The 19,975-nt window shown below is 35.5% G+C and overlaps 1 protein-coding gene across 3 annotated transcripts in view; it reads left to right on the top strand.

Moving 5' to 3' along the window:
- The window catches only part of SLC25A13 (solute carrier family 25 member 13), a 123,611-nt gene that overhangs the window by 19,656 nt on the left and 83,980 nt on the right, over nucleotides 1-19,975 (top strand). For all 3 annotated transcript variants that reach the window (XM_063303665.1, XM_063303664.1, XM_063303666.1), the window contains 2 exons: nucleotides 7,328-7,381; nucleotides 14,408-14,550. In XM_063303665.1, the coding sequence (XP_063159735.1) occupies nucleotides 7,328-7,381; nucleotides 14,408-14,550 (197 nt within the window). The remainder of the gene's footprint in view (nucleotides 1-7,327; nucleotides 7,382-14,407; nucleotides 14,551-19,975) is intronic.

Genomic DNA, 19,975 nt, shown 5'->3' with positions numbered 1-19,975 from the left:
GTGTCAGGTTGGGAAAGATTAACCCGCTATTCCAAATGTAATCTACTCTGGCAGACAATCTTGAGGGCCCACTTTAACCAAGTAAATATTGTGAAATGTAAGATACTCAGAAATCTTCCGTTTGTAAAGCAAGCAATAAGCAAAGCAACAGAGTCCATTACTGTGAATGCAATACCTTTACTAATTGTATTTTAGCAATATGTACTTGTTTTTTTCAAACTAAAACAAATTTACAGTTTAGAGGTGAAATTGCCAATGACAAACAATCTGCCCTGTAACATTGCAGGAGAACACACATGCACGTGCATGTGAAGACAGCCGGGGCAGCTTCTGAAGCAGTTGTGCAAGCTGTGTAAAATGATACAATTACCTTAATGATTAAAAGAAAGATTCCTCAACTCCTGTGTGTTGCAAAGCCCCGTTTTCAAGGCTTCACATAGAATACACAGTTCTCTTTTGAGATGTTCAGCATTTTTAGATATTTTTGCTATATAGGGAATAAAACTGCTATCAGCAACTAAAAATATAGGGAGCAAGAAGTAGATTGTCTGTTCACCTTTTTTTTCTTCCTGATGAGTTTTCTAACCAGAGTAGCAGCATGGGTAATGGATTCTTCCTCAACTGTTTCATCAGTTCAGCATCTGAAGATTGAACATTTTATTTTCTTCAAAAAGTAACAGACATGAAAAGATGATGGATTTCTAGGTTATGCTGCAGTTACCGTGGAAGATGTGTGGGAGAAGAATGACATGACTTAAACCAATAAATCAATTGGAAGGATTCCAGTTTTGATTAACAGCTCCCAGGCAATTTATAGAGGGATTTCCTTAACATGCATTTTTTGGTTTGTTTTTGTTTTTGATTTGTGATCCAGACAATCATATGTGATCCAGACTGTTCATAATCAAGTGAATTCTGTCTTGCTCTGTTTTGCGGAAATAAATAATCAGTACACATTTTATGTTAATAAATCTCTATGGGATACTCTTCTTGTATTGCCTTATACACTAACAGAATTTAGACTGTAAGTTCCTTGAGGATGGAAAACTGCCTTGTTTGCTTACGAAACTCAGGCACCAAGTACATACCTACTACACGAAGGATAATGAGATACAAGTAAACATCTACGTACATGGCTGATTAAAAGAAACTTCAGAGGTGACCTAGATGGCAGGCTTTTACAACTTGTGACATGTTTTTCCCTGCCAGGTGTTTGACCTTTTTTCCCCCCCAAGATTAGGCAGTCAGCAAACCCTTGGTTCTGACTTAGATCCTGATGAGGTAGGATTTGACTAGGGTTAGTTATTGCCATCTTTCAGAGTCAGTTGGATGGCTTGACATTGTCTGGAAACTTGCTGCTGCAGTGTGCTGAGTGTAGATGCACAGCCAGACTAATTATTTGTTGCCTGGGAACTTACAATTCAGTAGTAGGTTGCTCTTCAAGTATTGTGATTTAGACAAAAGGAGGTACCTTGCATTGATTATCAGTGCATATGTAGTGAAATGTCTTACATCTTTTCTCATCTGATATATTTTTTATAAAATGCATGGCATTTTTAGGCAGAAGACATTTGTTTTCAGGCACATGGATCTGTACAGTCTCTGTTCCTTTTAGCCCTCTTTCCTTTGCTTTCTCTTGCCTCTGATTCCTTCCTCTAAGTGAGTAAGCTGATCAATGCCAGAATACTTTTTTCATTCCATGAGGAATGAATATTAATACGTGATATATTAATACAATGAGCATACTATGAGTAATAATACAATATACAGTGAGTAATAATACTGGTAAATAATAATTCCTTTCTTCTACTTCTTCATCAGGACTTCCCCTCCCCCATTCCAGAATCCTCCCTCTCATCCATGAGTGAGGCAGTCTCTCTTGTCAGCTATACAGATGCCTTCTTCCCCAAATAAATCCCCCCTCCTTCCCGAGTCAGAACTTTGGCAAGTACCAAAATCTGACTGCGCAGCTTAGGTTTGTGAGGGTGGTGTTAGATACTTCATAGAACCTGTGATCTTGAAAGACCACAGGTTTGAGGGACTTCTGGTGGGAATGGTGGACTGCAGCCATGCCCGCTGGATTGGCGGGTGGAGAGGACAACATGGTGACTTTTTTGGGGCTCAGGAAGGCTTTCCTGAAGCCCAAAAACGTTCTCCGGATTAATACTCATCCCATTTGCCCTCAGGGTGGTTGTTTGCAGCCAGAAGATCACAATGTTTTGCGGTGGACAGGTAAGAGCAGCCCAGAGGTGGGGATTTTATCACTTTCCAAGCCGCACTGTAGCCTTAAAGGGGCAATAAGACGGGCCACCCCATTTCTAAATCACCAATTTGCATTTCTTTTAAAGTGTATGTAGCCCAAGAGAGGCTTTTTACAGCGAGGAGAAGCCAGTCCTCTTGGTGCTTAACATTACTTTGGGGACTAAATCTTTTTTTAAGTTTTGGATTTTTGTTTCCAAGGGAAATTCTAAAGATTAAGATTAAATAATTTTCTTCCTGCTATTATTTTTGTGTTAAATTTGAAGATATTAGTATTTTCCTACACGTTGATTTGGCTGATTTGAACCTTCAGCTTTCTGTTCACTTTCCCTTGAGAACAGTCTGCTATTCATTCTCACTTTAAGTAAACAACTTTTGAATATCTTTGATTTTCACTGATTAAGCTCTTACGGGGCACCATAATTTACTGCGTGAGACATGGACGAATTCAAACAGATACTTTTTGACCTTCACCAGGATCTTAAAACAGATTTCTTCCGACTTCTATCAAACTAATACGCAAGACATCCAGGACATTATGGAAAATATGAGATCTAAAATGTTCCATCAGGTTGAGGAGGTGGAGGATGAATTTGAGGAAATTAAGAGTGATAGAAAGGTTTTTTTTAAAGACTGAGATTGGGATCTTTATTGAGATGCTGGGTGAAGATTGGATAATGGAGCTGGAGAAATCTAGGGAAGAGAGTGATCTGCAAGCCATAAATAAGGTCGATCTCCTGGTGGAATGCCATGAAAAGAACCTAAAATTTTGGAGGGGGACAGCTGGGCTTTTTGATTTTCTTAAGAAGAAAGCTCTGTGCATATCTTGGGAACATGTAACTGCTCTGGTTTATTTTGAAGTGGGATAAGGGTTGAAGAATGTTCATTTGGTTTGCTTTAAGGATTTGACTGATGCTTTTGCCTTTAAAGATTTGGATTCGTTGTTTTGAATATTGAGATTATTATAATTTTTGTATTATTAAGCATAATAGCAGACAATTTATGTGCTTTTAAATCTGATTCTTATGGTAGACAGAAATGTATAGAATAGTGGTAGGAGGGAATAATTAAATATGTTTTATCTTTTGCAGGGGAGAAAGATGTTCAGGAGGTTTATATGAATTTTCTTTTTTCTTCATTTTAATATAAGGGAGGAGTAACTGTACTTAGTGATTTTTTATTATGTGTTAAAGTGGAATGATCTATAGAAATAATGTGTTTTGGTTTAATATAGAGTAAGAGATTGAGTATGGAAATTTTGTATATCCTTGCTGTTAAAAGTCAGAAGCCACACCTTTCTGTAAATTTATATATATATATATATATATATATATATATATATATATATATTTCTTGTGTTTCTGCATTTTTTTAGTTTTTTTTCTTTGTAGTTTTTTGTTTTTTGTAGTTTTTATTCTTTTCTTGAAATTTAATAAAAATTATTACCCCCCCCCAAAAAAAAGACCTTCCTGAGAGCCAGTTAGGTCTAGTGGTTAAGGCTCCAGGCTAGAAACCAGGAGACTGTGAGTTTTAGTCCCGCCTTAGTCATGAAAGCCGGCTGGGTGACTTTGGGCCAGTCACTCTCTCAGCCCAACTCACCTCACAGGGTTGCTGTTGTAGGGAAAATAGGAAGGAGTATTGGGTATGTTTCCTGCCTTGAGTTATTTGTAAAAATAATAAAGGCAGTATAAAAAATAAAAAAAATAAAAATAACGTATAGGGAGGCAATGCTTGCATCTCTATCAACATAAGTTCTATTACAGAATCCACACTGGGAGCTGTCCGAGGTACTGCCTTGCCTGACCTTACCTGTATATGGGTATCTTCTGCAGCTTAATTCCACAGGTTGTTCAACACTAGACCTAATTCCAATTTTTGCCTTTCTCTGCAAAAACAGAGTACCGGTATTACACATGTGAAGTGTGACTAGTTCCACACAGCATAGCAATATAATTTTCACTTTCTTTGAAATCTGTTCAATTTACAATCCATTCATATATATATATATCAGTATTGTTTACAGGATTATAACAAGGTAATTATATATTTTTTATGATACTGTCCAATGATCAGTCCTCTTTTGTTTCAACATCTTGCAGTATTACACTGGAATGTACAGTATATACAGTGGGGATACTACGTTTGTGCTGAATTGTGAATGTTTAGCAGAATATTGGACATGCAGCTATATTATATCATCCTTTTATAGGTAATAAAGTGGAGATAGGTAACAAATCTTTTTTAGTGATGGTGGTGAGGGTTATTTTGTACAGTTGTTGCGGAATTCATTGAATTTAGATCTCTTCTGCCACAGAGAGCACAATGCCTTTTGAATGGGCTCTTGAGCAAATAACTGTCTTGGCACAAGATTATGACACTTAGGACAGCATGTACGCTTAGATAATACACATTTTCAAGCTAGCTACCCCACAATTGCTTGGGTCATTTCAGTGAATTTTAGAAGAGAAAAGCTGCCAAATATCATTGATCCCCAAATAGCTAGCATTCAGTTAGGAGATCAAAACTATGTGCTTTGCTCTTTATGCCAATATGTTTCTTACTGTGTGGTGCATAGTTCTAATTAAAGGCAACGGCTAAAGTTAGTGAATAAGGTTAGATTTAGAGTGTTAATCTACAAGGGCCACTGCTTGTGTTTCTTCACCTTCTGAGGTGATGTATTGACCCATATGATGCATGCATATGCAGAGTTAAGAAGTCCACACTCTAAAAACATCTTGACCATTTATTATTTCAGTAGAAGAGGCATGTTTGCAGAAGGACAACTCAGGTGTTTATTTTAGCAGAAGGGAATTTGAAGTGGTAATAGAATCAGAATCTTTTGATGATATTTGTTAATGGAAGTAAAATAATGTTACTCTTTTTGAATCATTCAGAGTTAGTAATTTGAAGGCAGAAAGACGCTTTGGTGCATGCGGGGTGGGAATGCTCCTTAAAATAGCCACAATGCCTTAAAACAGCTGGACCTTTTCCCTAGATTGCACAGCTGCTGTGCAATTCTGGGAAAAGATGTGTTTGGTTCAGGGAGTTGCAGATGAGTGCTCTGTGTGTGGTTCTCCCACTCCAAACACCTTGCCTTTGAATCTAAAGTGCAGTGCAGCTAACACCATGTGCCACATTACTCAAAAAAAAAAAAAGATACAAATAATTACTTCTTGAAAGCATTTCCAGTTTTGTATGCTTACCCCATTAAGCTGTACTGGCATTATATTCATGGGAGAGTTTAAAAGTTTCCAGTACTCTTGACAAAGAATCTGATAACAAAGTACTGCAAATCTAAAGAAGACTTGGTTTCATTTAGAAAATAAACAAGATAGGTTGGTTTCCTTAATGGTTCTCTGGTTTTCCACCATGGAAGCCAAGAATCTGCATTTTACATCTTCTTTTAAAGAACAAGATGACTAGGGAAACCAGCAAATGGTGAAACTAAAAAAGAAAATTAGATTTTATTCTGAGTGACTGACAGTTTGATATAAAAGATGAGAGAATTTTTAGAAAGCACTTCTGTAGTAAAAAGGTAGTTTTATTTTACAGTTATATTAAATATGCATTGTAAGAGTATTCTGAAGATTGATTAAAATTTGTAGTTTCTTCCTAATTAGTTACATCATTGGCTGTGGTATGACTTGTTCTGTTGAACATTGTTGTTAGCCAGTTAATTGACATTGAACGTAGATTATCTCTTTCCCATTTTTATGTGTTCTGTCATGAATATGGTCTTTGGTAGAGCGATCCATAGTGGAAAACTTAATAGCAGGAGTAGGCAAACTTTTGGCTCAATAAGTTTACAAGTCCCACAATCCCTTGCTATTGATCATGTTAGTTGGGGCTGATGGGAGTTGAAGTAAAAAAAAATCTGGGTTACCAACTCCATATAATAAGATTTATTTATTTATCAAATTTTGCCACTGCCCATCTCCCCCCAGAAGAGGGACTCTGAGCAGTCCAACATTTATTGGATATCCTAGAACATTTCATTTTTTAACAGCTAAAAATGATGTCTTTGTGTTTGAACAATAAAATGTAAGTATTAAGAACAGAATCCCCCAAAAGATAAGGACTATGCCCTCTCTGCTAGGGTTCTGGAAAGTTCTTAAAACTTAGCTTTGGTCCCAGGCATGGAGTTGTTGTATTAATGTATCATTGTATTTTTGGGGCCCCTGTTTTGTTTGTTGCTAAGTTAGTTTTGATGGCTGTTCTGGGAACTTGTTTTGTTTCATTTCATTTTGTTTTGACCATTTAATGAAAGGTTTCTTATATAAGTTGAAGGCTCACCTGAGTGAAGCTTGATTCCTGGCTACACCTTGGATATAATAATAATAATTTTTTAAACTTGTATGCTGCCCAACTCTCAATGACTCTGGGTGGCTCTCAACAATCAAAGAAATTACAATAAATCAGTAAAACATAAAAAATAAAGAGAAAAGATGGAAAGCTTGATGAACTGAGGGATCTGTCCAATTTATAGCAGCAACGTGGAAGTGCTTTTTCATTGCCATATTTGGGATTATTTATTTATTTGTCCATTTATTCTGCTTCCTGGTCCCATCTATAAGCCTGGAGTTTTGTGGTGATCTTTCTCCAAATACTAAACAAGTCTGACTTGCCTTAGCTTTTTGTCACTTGCTAGCTTTCAATATAATGAAGCAGATATAGTTAGTTTCAGCATAAAATATCTCATATTTGTATGGCTCTTTTTAGTTTTGTTGCTCCATTGTCCCTTCTATACACCCAGAATTTAATAATCAGATTATAGAAATGAAACCCAGCGGTATGATTGGGTTTGTATATGGGCAAAATCTTATTTTTTTAGATACTTATTTAAGATTTGTTACATTGTTTTGTGGAATATTTCCAGTAAAAACATTGAATGATTGAGTAGAACTGTTAAGTGCCCATTTATTTTTCACATAAACTACTGCCTAATTTATTTGAGGGGAACATTTATATTTCATTGTGCATTCTTTTGTTTGAATTTCTTTCGTTTTTATGACATTTTGACATCCTTTGTATAGACCATGCATATTAATATAATTGTATTTACTTGTAGGTGGCTCTAACCAAGAGAGCTGATCCAGCTGAGCTGAAAACAATATTTTTGAAGGTATGTTAAAAGTAAATATTTTATCCTTTAAAGCTTGAATTTTTCATTTCTTTTGCTCTTACTGCATTATTCAACTTTTGATAGTCTTCTAACCATTAATCATTCACTGTATTATTACCGTGTTATACTTAAATACCATTATAAAAAAGGAACACTGCTCTCCAAGAAATCAGATACATTCTTGAGTGATTATTGTATAAATGTAGAAAAATGTAAGCATCTTGAAATTAAAATATGCCCCTTCCACCCCCCTCCCTCCCCCTCCCTGCAAATGGAATAGACAATTCAGCATTCCTTACTCAGAGCTTGGAGGATTCCCTTGCTATTTGTAGCCATTTTAATTATGTTTTCTCATCTTTCCTAACTCTTTGGACTATTTGTGGTAATGGTTAATGAAAGCTGGCTGGGTGACTTTGGGCCAGTCACTCTCCCTCAGCCCAACTCACCTCCCAGGGTTGTTGTTGTGAGGAAAATAGGAAGGGGAAGGGGTATTTGCTATGTTCACTGCCTTGAGTTATTTATAAAAATAATAAAGGCAGGATAGAAAATAAATAAATAAATAATTCTTCAGAAAAGTAAGAAATAGGGTAAGTCTGATTTGCAAATATAGTATTGGATGCTAGTACCAGTGTTACTACACCTAAATGCTAATCATTATTCAACTATCAGGGCACAAAAATGTGTGTTGCTGCAGGTTGTGTGTTGCTTTCCACTACTAATCTATAGCCCAGGCAGTTGAAATGATTTCTAAGACCAGTCCAGACAAAATTGTGAAAGAATCTTACTCATTAGATTTGAAACGAAAATGGCATTCACCAAAATGATGGGGAAAAGTCTTCCTTTGTTTTTCCTGTTTTATCAGGTAATGTATATTTTTGTGAGCAATTAAATCTTCAGAACTTGCCATGTTTATTACATATGATTTTCTCAGTTTTCTTGAAAATAGTTTTTTGATCAAACTTCTTATAAAGGGAAATATTTAAAATCTAAATAATTTGTTGTGGAGTTTTTGTTGTTGTTGCTGGTACGTTTTCTTTTGTGAGAAATGAGTGCAGCAAAAAAAAAAAAAACACTAACAGGGTGGTGGGTAAAGATTAATGCTAATCATTTGTCGATTTAAACATTAATTTCCAGCATTAACTGGAAATGCTTTCTGAGATTCTTAGGAGAGTATGCATCTTGTTGGGGAAGGCAGACCAGGCCACAGAGGTCTATGGTTTAATATCTCACTTCAAGATTACTGTCATAACCTCTATGTGATACATCCTTTGAAAAATGTTCAGAAGCTGTAGATGATTCCACATATGACAACCAGTTGGTTGTTGCAAGACTCCAATCTTCAGAAAACTTTATGGATTTCCTATTTGATTTACAGCCAATTTAAGGGGGTGGTTCTGCCTATAAAAGGCCTGGGAACAAAATATCTGAATAACTGGCTCCTTAATTTTGTTATTAACTACAAATTATATTGACAACTCTTCCAGTGTGAAATATCTGAAGCCTGTATCCATGATCCAGGCATTTGGTAAAAGCTATGCTGTTTCACTGAGCTTCTGGCATGTGATGCTATTTTTTTATTATTATTAAGATTTTAAAGATCTTTAAAATTAGTTTTAAAGATACTTTATAGTTAATTTGTGTAACTATTCTTTATTTTTTAAATTCTTTTTATGATTTCATTAACTTGAAATTGAGTGGAGGGGCAATTAAAGGTAATTAAGAATAAAAGAGTAGAGGGCAATTAATTGAGTGGAGGGGCAGTTAAAGGTAATTAAGAAATAAAAGAGTCAGTCTGGTGTAATGGTTAAGGCATCAGACTAGAAACTGTGAGACTGTCAGTTCTAGTCCTGTCTTAGGTATGAAGCCAGCTGGGTTACCTTGGGCCAGTCACTTTCTCTCAGCCCTAGGAAGGAGGCAATGGCAAACCACTTCCGAAAAATCTTGCCAAGAAAACTTCAGGGACTCGTCCAGGCAGTCGCCAGGAGTCAAAAACTGACTTGAAGGCACCAAAAGGAAGAAAGAAGAATAGATTAGGGAATAAACATTCAAAACAAAGTTTCAAAACCTGCATGAAAGGAGGAAAACAATATTCACTTAATTTGAAACAACATTAAGCCAACATATTTTATAACAAGTGAGGTCATTGACCAATTTAGCCCTGTGTTGTCAGCACCGACTAACAAGGACCCTATAGGGTTGTAAGCTGGACTTTTTTTCAAGCTATCCAACAGATACCAAGGATTGAAGCTTGTGCCTACTTTCATATAAAGCATGGGCCAGATAAAGCCCGGACATAAGTGAAAAACAGCAATCGGTTTTTACTACCTAGAAGTAGCTCTTCAAGGTTAGGGAAGGCTCTGGACCATAGTTCAGCAGCCCTAAGGCTGATTTCAGATGTTTCTGGTTTATTTATTTTAACTGTAGCTTGTTTTGTCATTGAATCTCAGCCAAAGTATTAGATTTGGTTTTAGCTGTGATTAGTGGAAACAAAATGATTTTAAACTGTAGTTTTTTGAAGCTGGCTTTTTTCACTTACCACTGTTATAGAAAGCCAAAATTCAACGTGCTAAACTACAAATAGCTTTGAAAGGAAGTGGAAACTCTCAAGTTTTCATTGCCAGAGTTAGGCTCCTTCTCATGATTTGGCCTTGCATCTGAGTATACACAGTGGCTATCAATTTGTACAGATTTGGAGAAACAAAACTCAGTATGCATTCACTCCATTTTATAGGCTTTTCTTGCTGGTTCTTAGATGGAAGATTTTATAAAACATATATATGTATTTCTCTGAGAGTCCCACAATGCAACTAATGAAAAAAACCAGGAATACAACTTGTCATCTGAAGCAGTGATCTTGACTTGTTGCTTCTAAATATCACACAAGAAAGATTTGTAAGCCATGAAACCTGGCTTAAAATTCTAGCTTGTAAAAGTTGCATCATGCCAGTATCCCTGATTAACATAATACAGCAAGTAAATAATTGATTATTTGTTTAGTGTTCATTCTACTGGGGGAAATCAAGTGGGGAATGAAAAAGTTGTATGTGCCAGCATATAGTTCGTTCATGAATGTTTTTAGAAGGAAACCACTATTTATAAATACCTAAGGAAAATTACTTTATTTCTAGAACATTCAGTAATTTTATTTAGGATATTTTAGAACCATAGGATAAGTGATGCTGACAATATTAAGGTTTTTATTCATGTTAGAATATACTAAACATGTAATAAAAATAGACTCCATTGAATTCAGAAGGGATTATTCCCAGGTAAATGTTTAAGAATGCAGCCTGCCTTAAAGAAAAGGAAAGTCAAAATAACAAATATTAGAATTGCATGTCCTGCATCATTTCCTATTTTAGTTAAACACATAGCAATCAATTTGAAATTCCTTAGTTACATATTTTTTATCTGGAAATACTTTACCTAATAAATTTTTTAAAAAATAAAAAAGATATTCCACAGTTGTACTGCAAAGGCTTAAATAGGTTTCAACTCGTTAATGCCTGAGTATTTAAAATGTATGATTATCCAGTGTGAATTTTGAAGGAACTTACCAAAAAGCTATTAGGCATTATTGTGTAATATCATATTCTCCGTAGGTATAATTACCAAAGTGGAAGAAAAATACCTGACTACAGAACCAGTTTTTTGAATGTCTTTATTCCCAAACTAACAGAATTGATGTTTTTTCCCCCTTCCCTCTTTTGTCATGATAATTTTCCAGAGTAAGTCTACTTCTTGTAACTCTCCCACCATAACCTAAGAGATTAGACTTCAGTCAAAATGAACAAGCTGACATTTTCAAGGTCATTTTCTATATGTAGTGTGGGGGTACGTGATTGGATTTCAAATACACAAGAATAAATCACAGTGGTTAGAAACAGAGGGACATCGAAACCTTGTGCTGCTTTCTGTTATTGAATGTCTTAGCAGGGGGCCTAGCCTGGAAAAAAAAACGAAATGTAGAAGTGCAGAATGGCTGACTTATTTGATTTGTTTCTTGATAACTGTCTTGTTAAAAAGTTTTCAAGCCTTAGGTTTAGAAAGATTCTCCTATAAATGACTGCACTGGAATTGATTGGTCTGTGTGCTGGTTATAAAGTATGCTCACTTTCAGTAGATGAGGCATCACCTAATAAACAAGCTTTTGGCCTTACATTGCTACCATGTTCTAAGTTGGTTTTAATTGTGTGTGTGATTTTTAAAAAAATATATTTTGTGATAATTTATTAGACACCTATATGACTAACTGTAGATTATAAATATGCAACTCAAATACTCAACTTCTTTCTAAAAATATTGTTTAAATCTCAGCAAAAAGAATTTGTTCTAAATTGTAAAAATGCACTGTTGTTAGATGTTCAGGCTTTGTATTCTTCTGTTTTGTTTTTACCTTTCTCCAGCAATTGTCTGAAAGAAATTACCTTTATATGGTTTACATCTAGACAATTAACACCGCCCCACCCCAATATCTACATACATTTTAAGTCTCTGAGGGAAGCCAGGGTATATGTACGAGCAGATGTAAGGGTGGCTTGTCAGGCACAATTGTGGCTTGATGAAATAGGACATGGCAGCAGGTTTTGCACTGCGAGAGCACTTGCAGTATAAAACAAAATCTGAGCCTTTGAATTTTGCTTGGAATTACAGTAGACACCTAGCTTATTTGTTACTTGGTGTGGATAATGTTCTGTGGAGAATTGTAGCAAATGTTTATCGGGCCATCTCAAAAAAGAAGCATACCAAAGCAATTAGCAATGTGGCTTTCCTGTTCAGAATATTTTGCTTGCTGTGATACAGATCTTTCTTTTCAAGTTGACGTGTGGTGACAAATATGTTCTTGTAATTTATTTACAAGTGCATTTTAATGTCTTTTCACCCACACCCAAGAAGTTCATAGTATTGCAATGTGCACGTGTAAAGTCAGCATTTTAATGGATTTCCCTACCTTATCAGCATCTTGTTTGCTGAATTCTAGTACATGGCAATGATAAGTACTACTAATGTTCTAATAATGTCTGAAAAACATGGCTGTGATCCAGAAAACTACTAAACTACTAAAAAAGTACTCAGGTCCAGTGGAGTTTTTTCTTTAAAAAAAAACCAAAACCTTTCCCCCTTTTTAATTGAATATATTCTGTCTTTACCTGATAAAGTAAAGACAGAAACAAAAAGAAACTTTTTGTTTCACAGAAGTTTGATTTGTGATGGGAACTGGTTACATTTGGGAACTGGTATATGGTAGGGAAACTGGAGTCCTGGGATTGCTTCATTATGCTGAGATAGCAACATAGTTCTATGGTTCTTGGCCAATCTGATCTAAAGACCTTTTCATGTGACCTGTAGTGCATACAGAGCCAGAACATTACAGAATTGGAGTAGAAGTCTAGATCAAATTTTAAAAAACAAGATAAAAATAAGTACATTATAATTTCAAACAAGCAAGAACTGATAACCTAAGTCTACAAAGTCCTAAGTAAGATTTCAGTTAACTGAATGTCAGAACAGGGCAGTTTATTAACTAGCCAACCATTTGATAAATTATAGGAAACATTTAACATTTGAGAAGGAAATGCTGGCATATCACCTAGTACTGAAATGTTTATTTGGTACTGCAGCATATTTTAGGAACTCTTAATCTTTGTTCCATTGGCCCCTTGTCTTATTTCAATGAAGACCTTAACACAGAGCATAAAGAGTGCATATCTGTGCCTACAGTCACGCTGCCTTAACAACATAGAGGTACATGTGGTCTTTTTCTTCCATCTCTTTGCATTTTTTCCTTTTTCTAAACCACAATCTCTAGATGGGGGTGGGAGAATGAAATGCCAAATATATTGTGTGCTCTCTTCCACCCTTCCTGTATAATATTATGTGATTTCTTGGATTTAGGCCACAATAGCATATTGAGGGCATTTTTATTACTGTTATCCATATTGCTTTCTTCCTTTCAGGAGTAATTTTAGTCTTCAAAATTCAGCTTTCACTTCTGTTTCTTTTCTATTTTTATTCCCAAGAGGTGGATATTTGGAGTAAAAAGGAGAGAGAATCTGAAAAATGTTGTCACAGTCATGCAGCACTAAAGTTTTACATATGGCTGTTAAGTACAAATGCATATAAATGGACACAAACATGTTTTGTTAAGTGTGTGAGAAAGAGAGTTGAAATATTTCATATTTCACAAGTTGTTCTGCTGGCATATGTTGTAGACATTAAGTAAAAGATTCTTCTGCATCAAAGATTCAGAAAATATACTCAGTTCAGACAGCCTTCCAGGCAAAGGTTTGGACCAGCCTTTACCCAACTTTTCTTTCAACGCTTATCCAACATGACCAGCAGTGAGTGGATGGCTGAGATTTTTGGCAGATGAAGTTTGATCTATTTGGAGGGGACCAGATTGGGGATGGCTGGTTTGAATGATCAGAAACAATTCATTAACCAATAAATTCTTTTTCCATCTTCTTTTCTGTTTAGTTCTAATCATGTTCTGTCTCAGCAAAATGTGATAAATATTTGCCTTCCAAATATGATTGATGTAGTATTATGTTAGGAATTAGGTATTTCATTGACCTGGATTTTTTAGTTTTAACTGAGTTCTGTAATTAATTTCATGTTGAATCTGTTATGAATTCACTTTGACTGAAGTTATAGCAGAGAGTACTATGTAGTTACAGCAGAATATCACACTTTGCATGTAGTAATAAGAGAAATGATAATTTTTGTTATTCTGATTTTATTCCAAATCAGAGCAGGTTTTTCAAATCAGATTCTTATTCCAATTTGAAATGCACATGCCTACCACAGATTGCCAACTTGGTTGTCATTGCTGATAATAATTAACACTAAACAAGAAAAAGAAAAAGTTTGTTTCTGTGTGTGTATCTGTCTGGTTCCTTTTTTAGTTTCACATATATTATTGGTCATCTGCATATAACTATTTATCTCATATAATCAGGTAAGTGATATTCTTTATGTTACTTAGTAATTTAAGAATCAAATTTTCTCCCTCTTCTGTTTTAACAGTATGCAAGTGTTGAAAAAAATGGTGAATTTTATATGTCTCCCAATGATTTCGTCACACGCTTCCTGAAGATAATAGGAGATGGGGTGTCCAATCCCAATACAGTCCAACTGCTGGGAGGTGTAGTAGATCAAACTAAAGATGGGTATGTACATTAGCATTTATCTAAATTGCTTATTTGATAGTAGTATTTGAATGTTCACACAATAAACAAAAACATTTTGCTCTTTGTTTACAGGTACAGTATATGAAAAAAAAAATAATGTGCCAACATCAGGGGTTGCCTTTAACAAGGATTGATTTCTCTCTGAATAATGTGAAGGGAAAAGAAAACAGTCCTTAAAATGCTTTGCAGATCTAGACAGTCCTCAGGCTGAGCTTAATTTCTGGTGACTGCACAAATACATCCATGTTGTTTTTGTGGAAACAGTAAGGAAGTGATTTGCTGATGATTTTTTACATGATGTTGTTAGCTTCTCAGTCTAACCTACAGCCTTGGTGTATCTTGGTGGTCTTCCATCTAGATACAAATCAGGTCTCACCCTGCTCAGCTTTTTTTGAGATCTGTCAAGATTGGGTAGGTGCTACCAACTGCTATAGCTTTGTACATAATACTGTGGCAAATATATCAGGGAATAAAATAATGCACTATGTTGTACAGAATTTACAATGCAGTGATTTTGGTCTATGACCCTAAGAAAGACCTAACTAACAATGCAGTTTGACTGAATGTGCTGCAGTCAGAAATTAAACTTCCTGAGCAATTGTGCTTAACAGATTGACAAATTTACCTCAGAGAATGAAAAATGAAAAATAACAGTTCAGCCTGTTAAATTCATAAATTCATAAATAAGATAGGAAAAATATGATAAAAGCACAGAAAAGCTCCTATCCCAATTTCATTCAGATATCTGTATCTCTTCCCTTATGTAGTGCATGCAGAATCATCTGCTTTAAGTTTCTAGTTTCACTGGTACTTCAGCTTTGTATAGGGCAAGAATGCATTTGCCTGTCTGTTTCTATGCTAACTGAACCTTTTGGTAAGTTTGCTTCCAGGGTGGGAGTTAGGAGACTTTGGGAAGGTGTTTTACCTCCCACTGATAAGCTGTAAAGAAATGTTTCCTTACAATTACATTCTTAGAAATCCAACTGGTTTCTTCTAAGAATTTTTTTTTTGCTATAATTAAATTCTGCCCAATAAAATACGCAATTTGTGCCAATCATTGCTTAGATTCCAGCAAGTAACTAGAAATGCTGTATGGCTTTTATTTTTAGAAGATGTAAACAATTCAAAATAATGTTTTGAAATGCCGGCTTTTCCCATTATTATTGATTTATCTCTAATTTACCATTTTTCAGAAAGTTGTTTATCTAAGACTGAAACATTAAACAATAAGCATAGCTTACCCTGTGCCCCATTATGCTATTAAGATTAAATAGTTGATTTTAGTAAATCATTGCAGCTTTTGATGGTTTTTTTAAGTAATGATGGGAATAATTATTAGTATTGCTAGACATACAGAAGAATGGATATGTGTATGCATGTGTGGGGAAGTAACAGAGTAATTTTCAGACATGAATGCCTTGGGGTTTTGTTTTTTTTTGGGGGGTTATACATTAGATGTTAATAGCAGTTGAGCAATTAAGGTAGCATTGTAATACTGAGTTATATGGAAGTAAACCCACTGTAGTCAGTGGGACTTACTGAAGGGTGGATGTGTAGAAGATTGTACTGTAAATGTACTTTCACTTTTAAATGTGGTTGAGGACAAGACAGATATAAGAGTGACAGGCTTTGAATAATTTGCCACAAACGTGCTTACCTGCTTGAGGTTTCACCCCGGTGTTTTCAATTTTACATATAACAAACTGGCACTGGGAGATTTCATTATAACTCGTAGTATGGTATGATACGCTATCCTGCTATTTCAAATTTCTTTGTACTTGTAGATCTGATAGCTTTTTTCAGGTGCTGAAGTTGGGAATAATGATTTATAAATTCACCTTGCTTCTTGTAATATAGCCACTGCTTAGGAGGCATATTTCCTCTATACATTTATATTAGTCTACCCTAACTGATTTCTTTCCAGATGCACTGAAACAACAATGACCATGCTGGCTGGGAAATATTTAGTGTGCCAACTCATTCACAAGGCATCAGAATGGAGATGGCTGATATAAATCAGATTGAAAATATTTAATTGTCAGGACTTTTCCTGAAGAAGCTTGATAGCTGTAATCTAGTTTAGAGCTTGTTAGAGATCTGCAGATCCTTTGCAGAGCTATTTAGAGTTCCTGAATGAGAACTTAATAAATTGACTAAATTTTCAGTTAATTTGAAAATATAATGCCTGCAAATGGCCCTTGCATTCTGTAGTAATGTTTTGTGAAATGTCACCACTATATAAATTCTCAAGGGTATCTACTAAGAATTAATAGATCATTATTAGGAGTATTAGGAATAGGAATAGTACTACTAATATTACTTAAATGACAAGTCTAGGTGGTTGAAAGACTGATGTATAAAAACTTAGTTTCTTCACCAAGTTAGCTCTCCTCCAGCTCCATATTGCTATGATCATCTGCTCCTATGCTTAGGGGAATGCTGGTATTTCGAGGTCTCAGGCACAGTAGTCTTGGAAAGATGTTCTCCATTGGGAAAACTGAGTAAAGGTCTGGCCCTGTGAGCAGTTAGTGCTCTCAAATAAGCATAGGAATATCTTCACAATTTTCCACCATAGATACACAGACACTCAGGTAGGCAGATGGACACATCCCTTTTCATCTTCTCCCTTCCACTGTTACTCACCTAGCCACAATCTGTTTATGTTTCCTGCCATAGCTTGTAGTTTCATCTTTTCTCTGTACTTTCAGCTAGGTCTTTTGGCACAAGAAGGGTATGTCAGGTGTAAAGTTACTCTTGTTTGTGGTTCTCCATCTATCTTAGGATCCAGATGCCTCATGATGGAAAAAGTCCATATTTGAAATTTCTGTTCTAAAACTGAGGACAGAGAAATATTATTTTCCAGTCCTGTGAAACCTACTTTTCTGAAATAAAATGTTGTATCGTTTCTACTTCGGATATGTAGCTAAAGGATGCTTTAAAACAAAACAGTATTTCCCCAGATAGTAGTAGTAGAAAAGGTGGGGACAATTATAAACTGGAGAATAATGTGTTGGTGTGTGGGCAACAAATATTTGGAAAGGACAGCGGTGATCATTTCATCCAATGTTGAATTAGCTGGTTGGTCAGCTTGTCTGTATAGCAAAAAAAGTTGGTATCATAACACAGCTGAGTGCCCAGTGGTTTGTTGTAGTTACCTTTTCTTTCTATTTAATTTGTCTTTCTGATCTTGGTGTCTTTTGACCAAGTGATGCTTTTTTCCTTTTTTTTTTTTTAAAGGAATATTACCAATAAAGCATTTGACTTACAGGGATCTTTCTGCTTGGTTTCTAATTTCCCAATTTCTTCTTTAGCTTTGCATCATTAAAATACAGGTCATTAGGATTTTCTCAGTCAGGCTTTTAAGTTAGATAAGCTGTAGCTTATGTCGGCAAAATTATTCTTAAGTAGTATATTGAGGTTCATGTTAATATGTGCTGTTTAATGAAACCTAATGATATTCAGTGAAGATTGTGCTAAGCCACAGAGAAAGCTTGTTTCCTAGGCAACTGCCCTTATGCAGTATAGAGCTCAGAACATATGGCTATGTAGCATGCATTATTTCAGCATCTTTAACCATTAGGAACCACATGTGTAATTGACTGTGAAAAATTACTACTCAGTTACTGTATTGTGTGGTCATAATAGAAGTAAATGAGTACGTCATTGTTGCTGGAGTAGATCTGTTGGGAATCACTTGCATTTAAGGAGCAAAAATACAATAAGAAGAAAATAGCTGGTTTAATTAACATGTAAAAATTGGGTTAATTTGAATTCAGCTGGCAGAGATATTCATGTTTCTTCTGTAGTAGTCTGGTTTGCATTTTGCTGTTACAGACTTTCTATGTTTTTGTGTAAAAATTGCTAATTATTTTATTTTAAAGATTATCTTGATGGTTTTAATTAATTTTGACCTGTAAAAAATGGCTATACCACAGTAATTTATTGCAGTGAAAGGACTGTGTAGTGTTCTTTGAGAACATGCTTTGTTGGGATATGGCCTTTGTAAGTTAAACTTTATTTCATCAGAACTCTTCTGTCAGCTGATAAAGTAAGTTCTAGTTTACAAGAAAACATATTATAAACCATATTATAGTAACTGAGCACTAGTGTGATACAGTGATTAAAGAAGGGGTTCTAAGATGGTAGCTGATTAAAGAAGGGGTTCTAAGATGATTTTAAAGAAAAACCTGTTCAAGCAGTGTGGCAGCACTATCAAAACTCACTCAGGGCCTTGTTTCTCATTTGGCTTGTGCAAGCCACAATGGCCAGTTGTGATGCACAGATTTTAAGAATCCCTGGGATATGTAGGTTAAAGTGATTGAAAGTGGTATGTTTGTATCTTGTCCGACTCTGACACCAATGAAATCACTGTTTATTTGTGAGAGTGAGTTACACAAATCCATTAATCGTTTCAGGGCCGCAACTGGGGGGGACAAATGGGCATGTGCACTGGGCACCGTGCTGGGGGGTGCCAAAATGAGCGCTGGGGGGCACCAGAATGAGTGCTGGGGGGGCGCCAAAATGGGCGTGGAATCCATGTTTGCCCTGGGTGACACAGACCCTAGTTGCAGGCCTGATCATTTTAGGGATCATAATACTGCAAACTTTGAGAACTACTGGATTAAGGCATTGGACTGGAAGGACAAGGGTTCAAGTCCATTTTCAGCCACAGAAACCCATTGGGTAACTTTGGGCTAGTTACTCTCTGTCAGCACAACCTCATAGGGTTCTTATCGGGATGAAATGAAGAGAGATCTGCATGTAAACTGTGTGGAGGTTCCTGGAGAATGGCAGGTTTAATGAGGTTTAATGAGACCTAATAATTTGTCCTGGCCTTCTGGAAACTCTGGGAAAATAGTTATTCTGGAGGGCCTGCGGTGAGTGATTAGATATCCACTTTGATTGTTTTTATGATGTTTATGATTTTAGCATGTTTATATCTTAGTTCCTACTGTGGGCATTTTATTTAACCTTTATGTTGCTTGTAATTACTGCAAACCTTTACAGCATATACAAATATGACAAATAGAATTGTTTAGTGTTTTTATTTGAAAATACCAGTGGCAGCATGACAAATATAATGCATGTTGCAACAGAGGAACATACTTTTATTATCAACTCTAACCAGTCATCTGTAATTTCATGTTTCCTGATGTTGGATGACTACTTCCATGTAGACTGAGATCTTGAATGCTGCAACATCTGGATGGAAATTTGAAAAGGTTGCTCAAACCAAGCTAACTTAATAATGTACTATTGATGATACAATATATTAGCAACTAATATGTTTTATATTAGTAAATAATGAATATCTGCCAACTATTGAGTATCTTAAGCAAGTCCTAAATTGAACCCTCACACTTTACTAGTTAATACTAATATAAAATATCTCAACTTTTCACAC

The sequence above is a fragment of the Candoia aspera genome, chromosome 4 (assembly GCF_035149785.1).
Source record: "Candoia aspera isolate rCanAsp1 chromosome 4, rCanAsp1.hap2, whole genome shotgun sequence".
Lineage (NCBI taxonomy): Eukaryota > Metazoa > Chordata > Lepidosauria > Squamata > Boidae > Candoia > Candoia aspera.
Note: the sequence above shows the minus strand (reverse complement) of the source record. Positions and strands in the feature narration are given on the sequence as shown.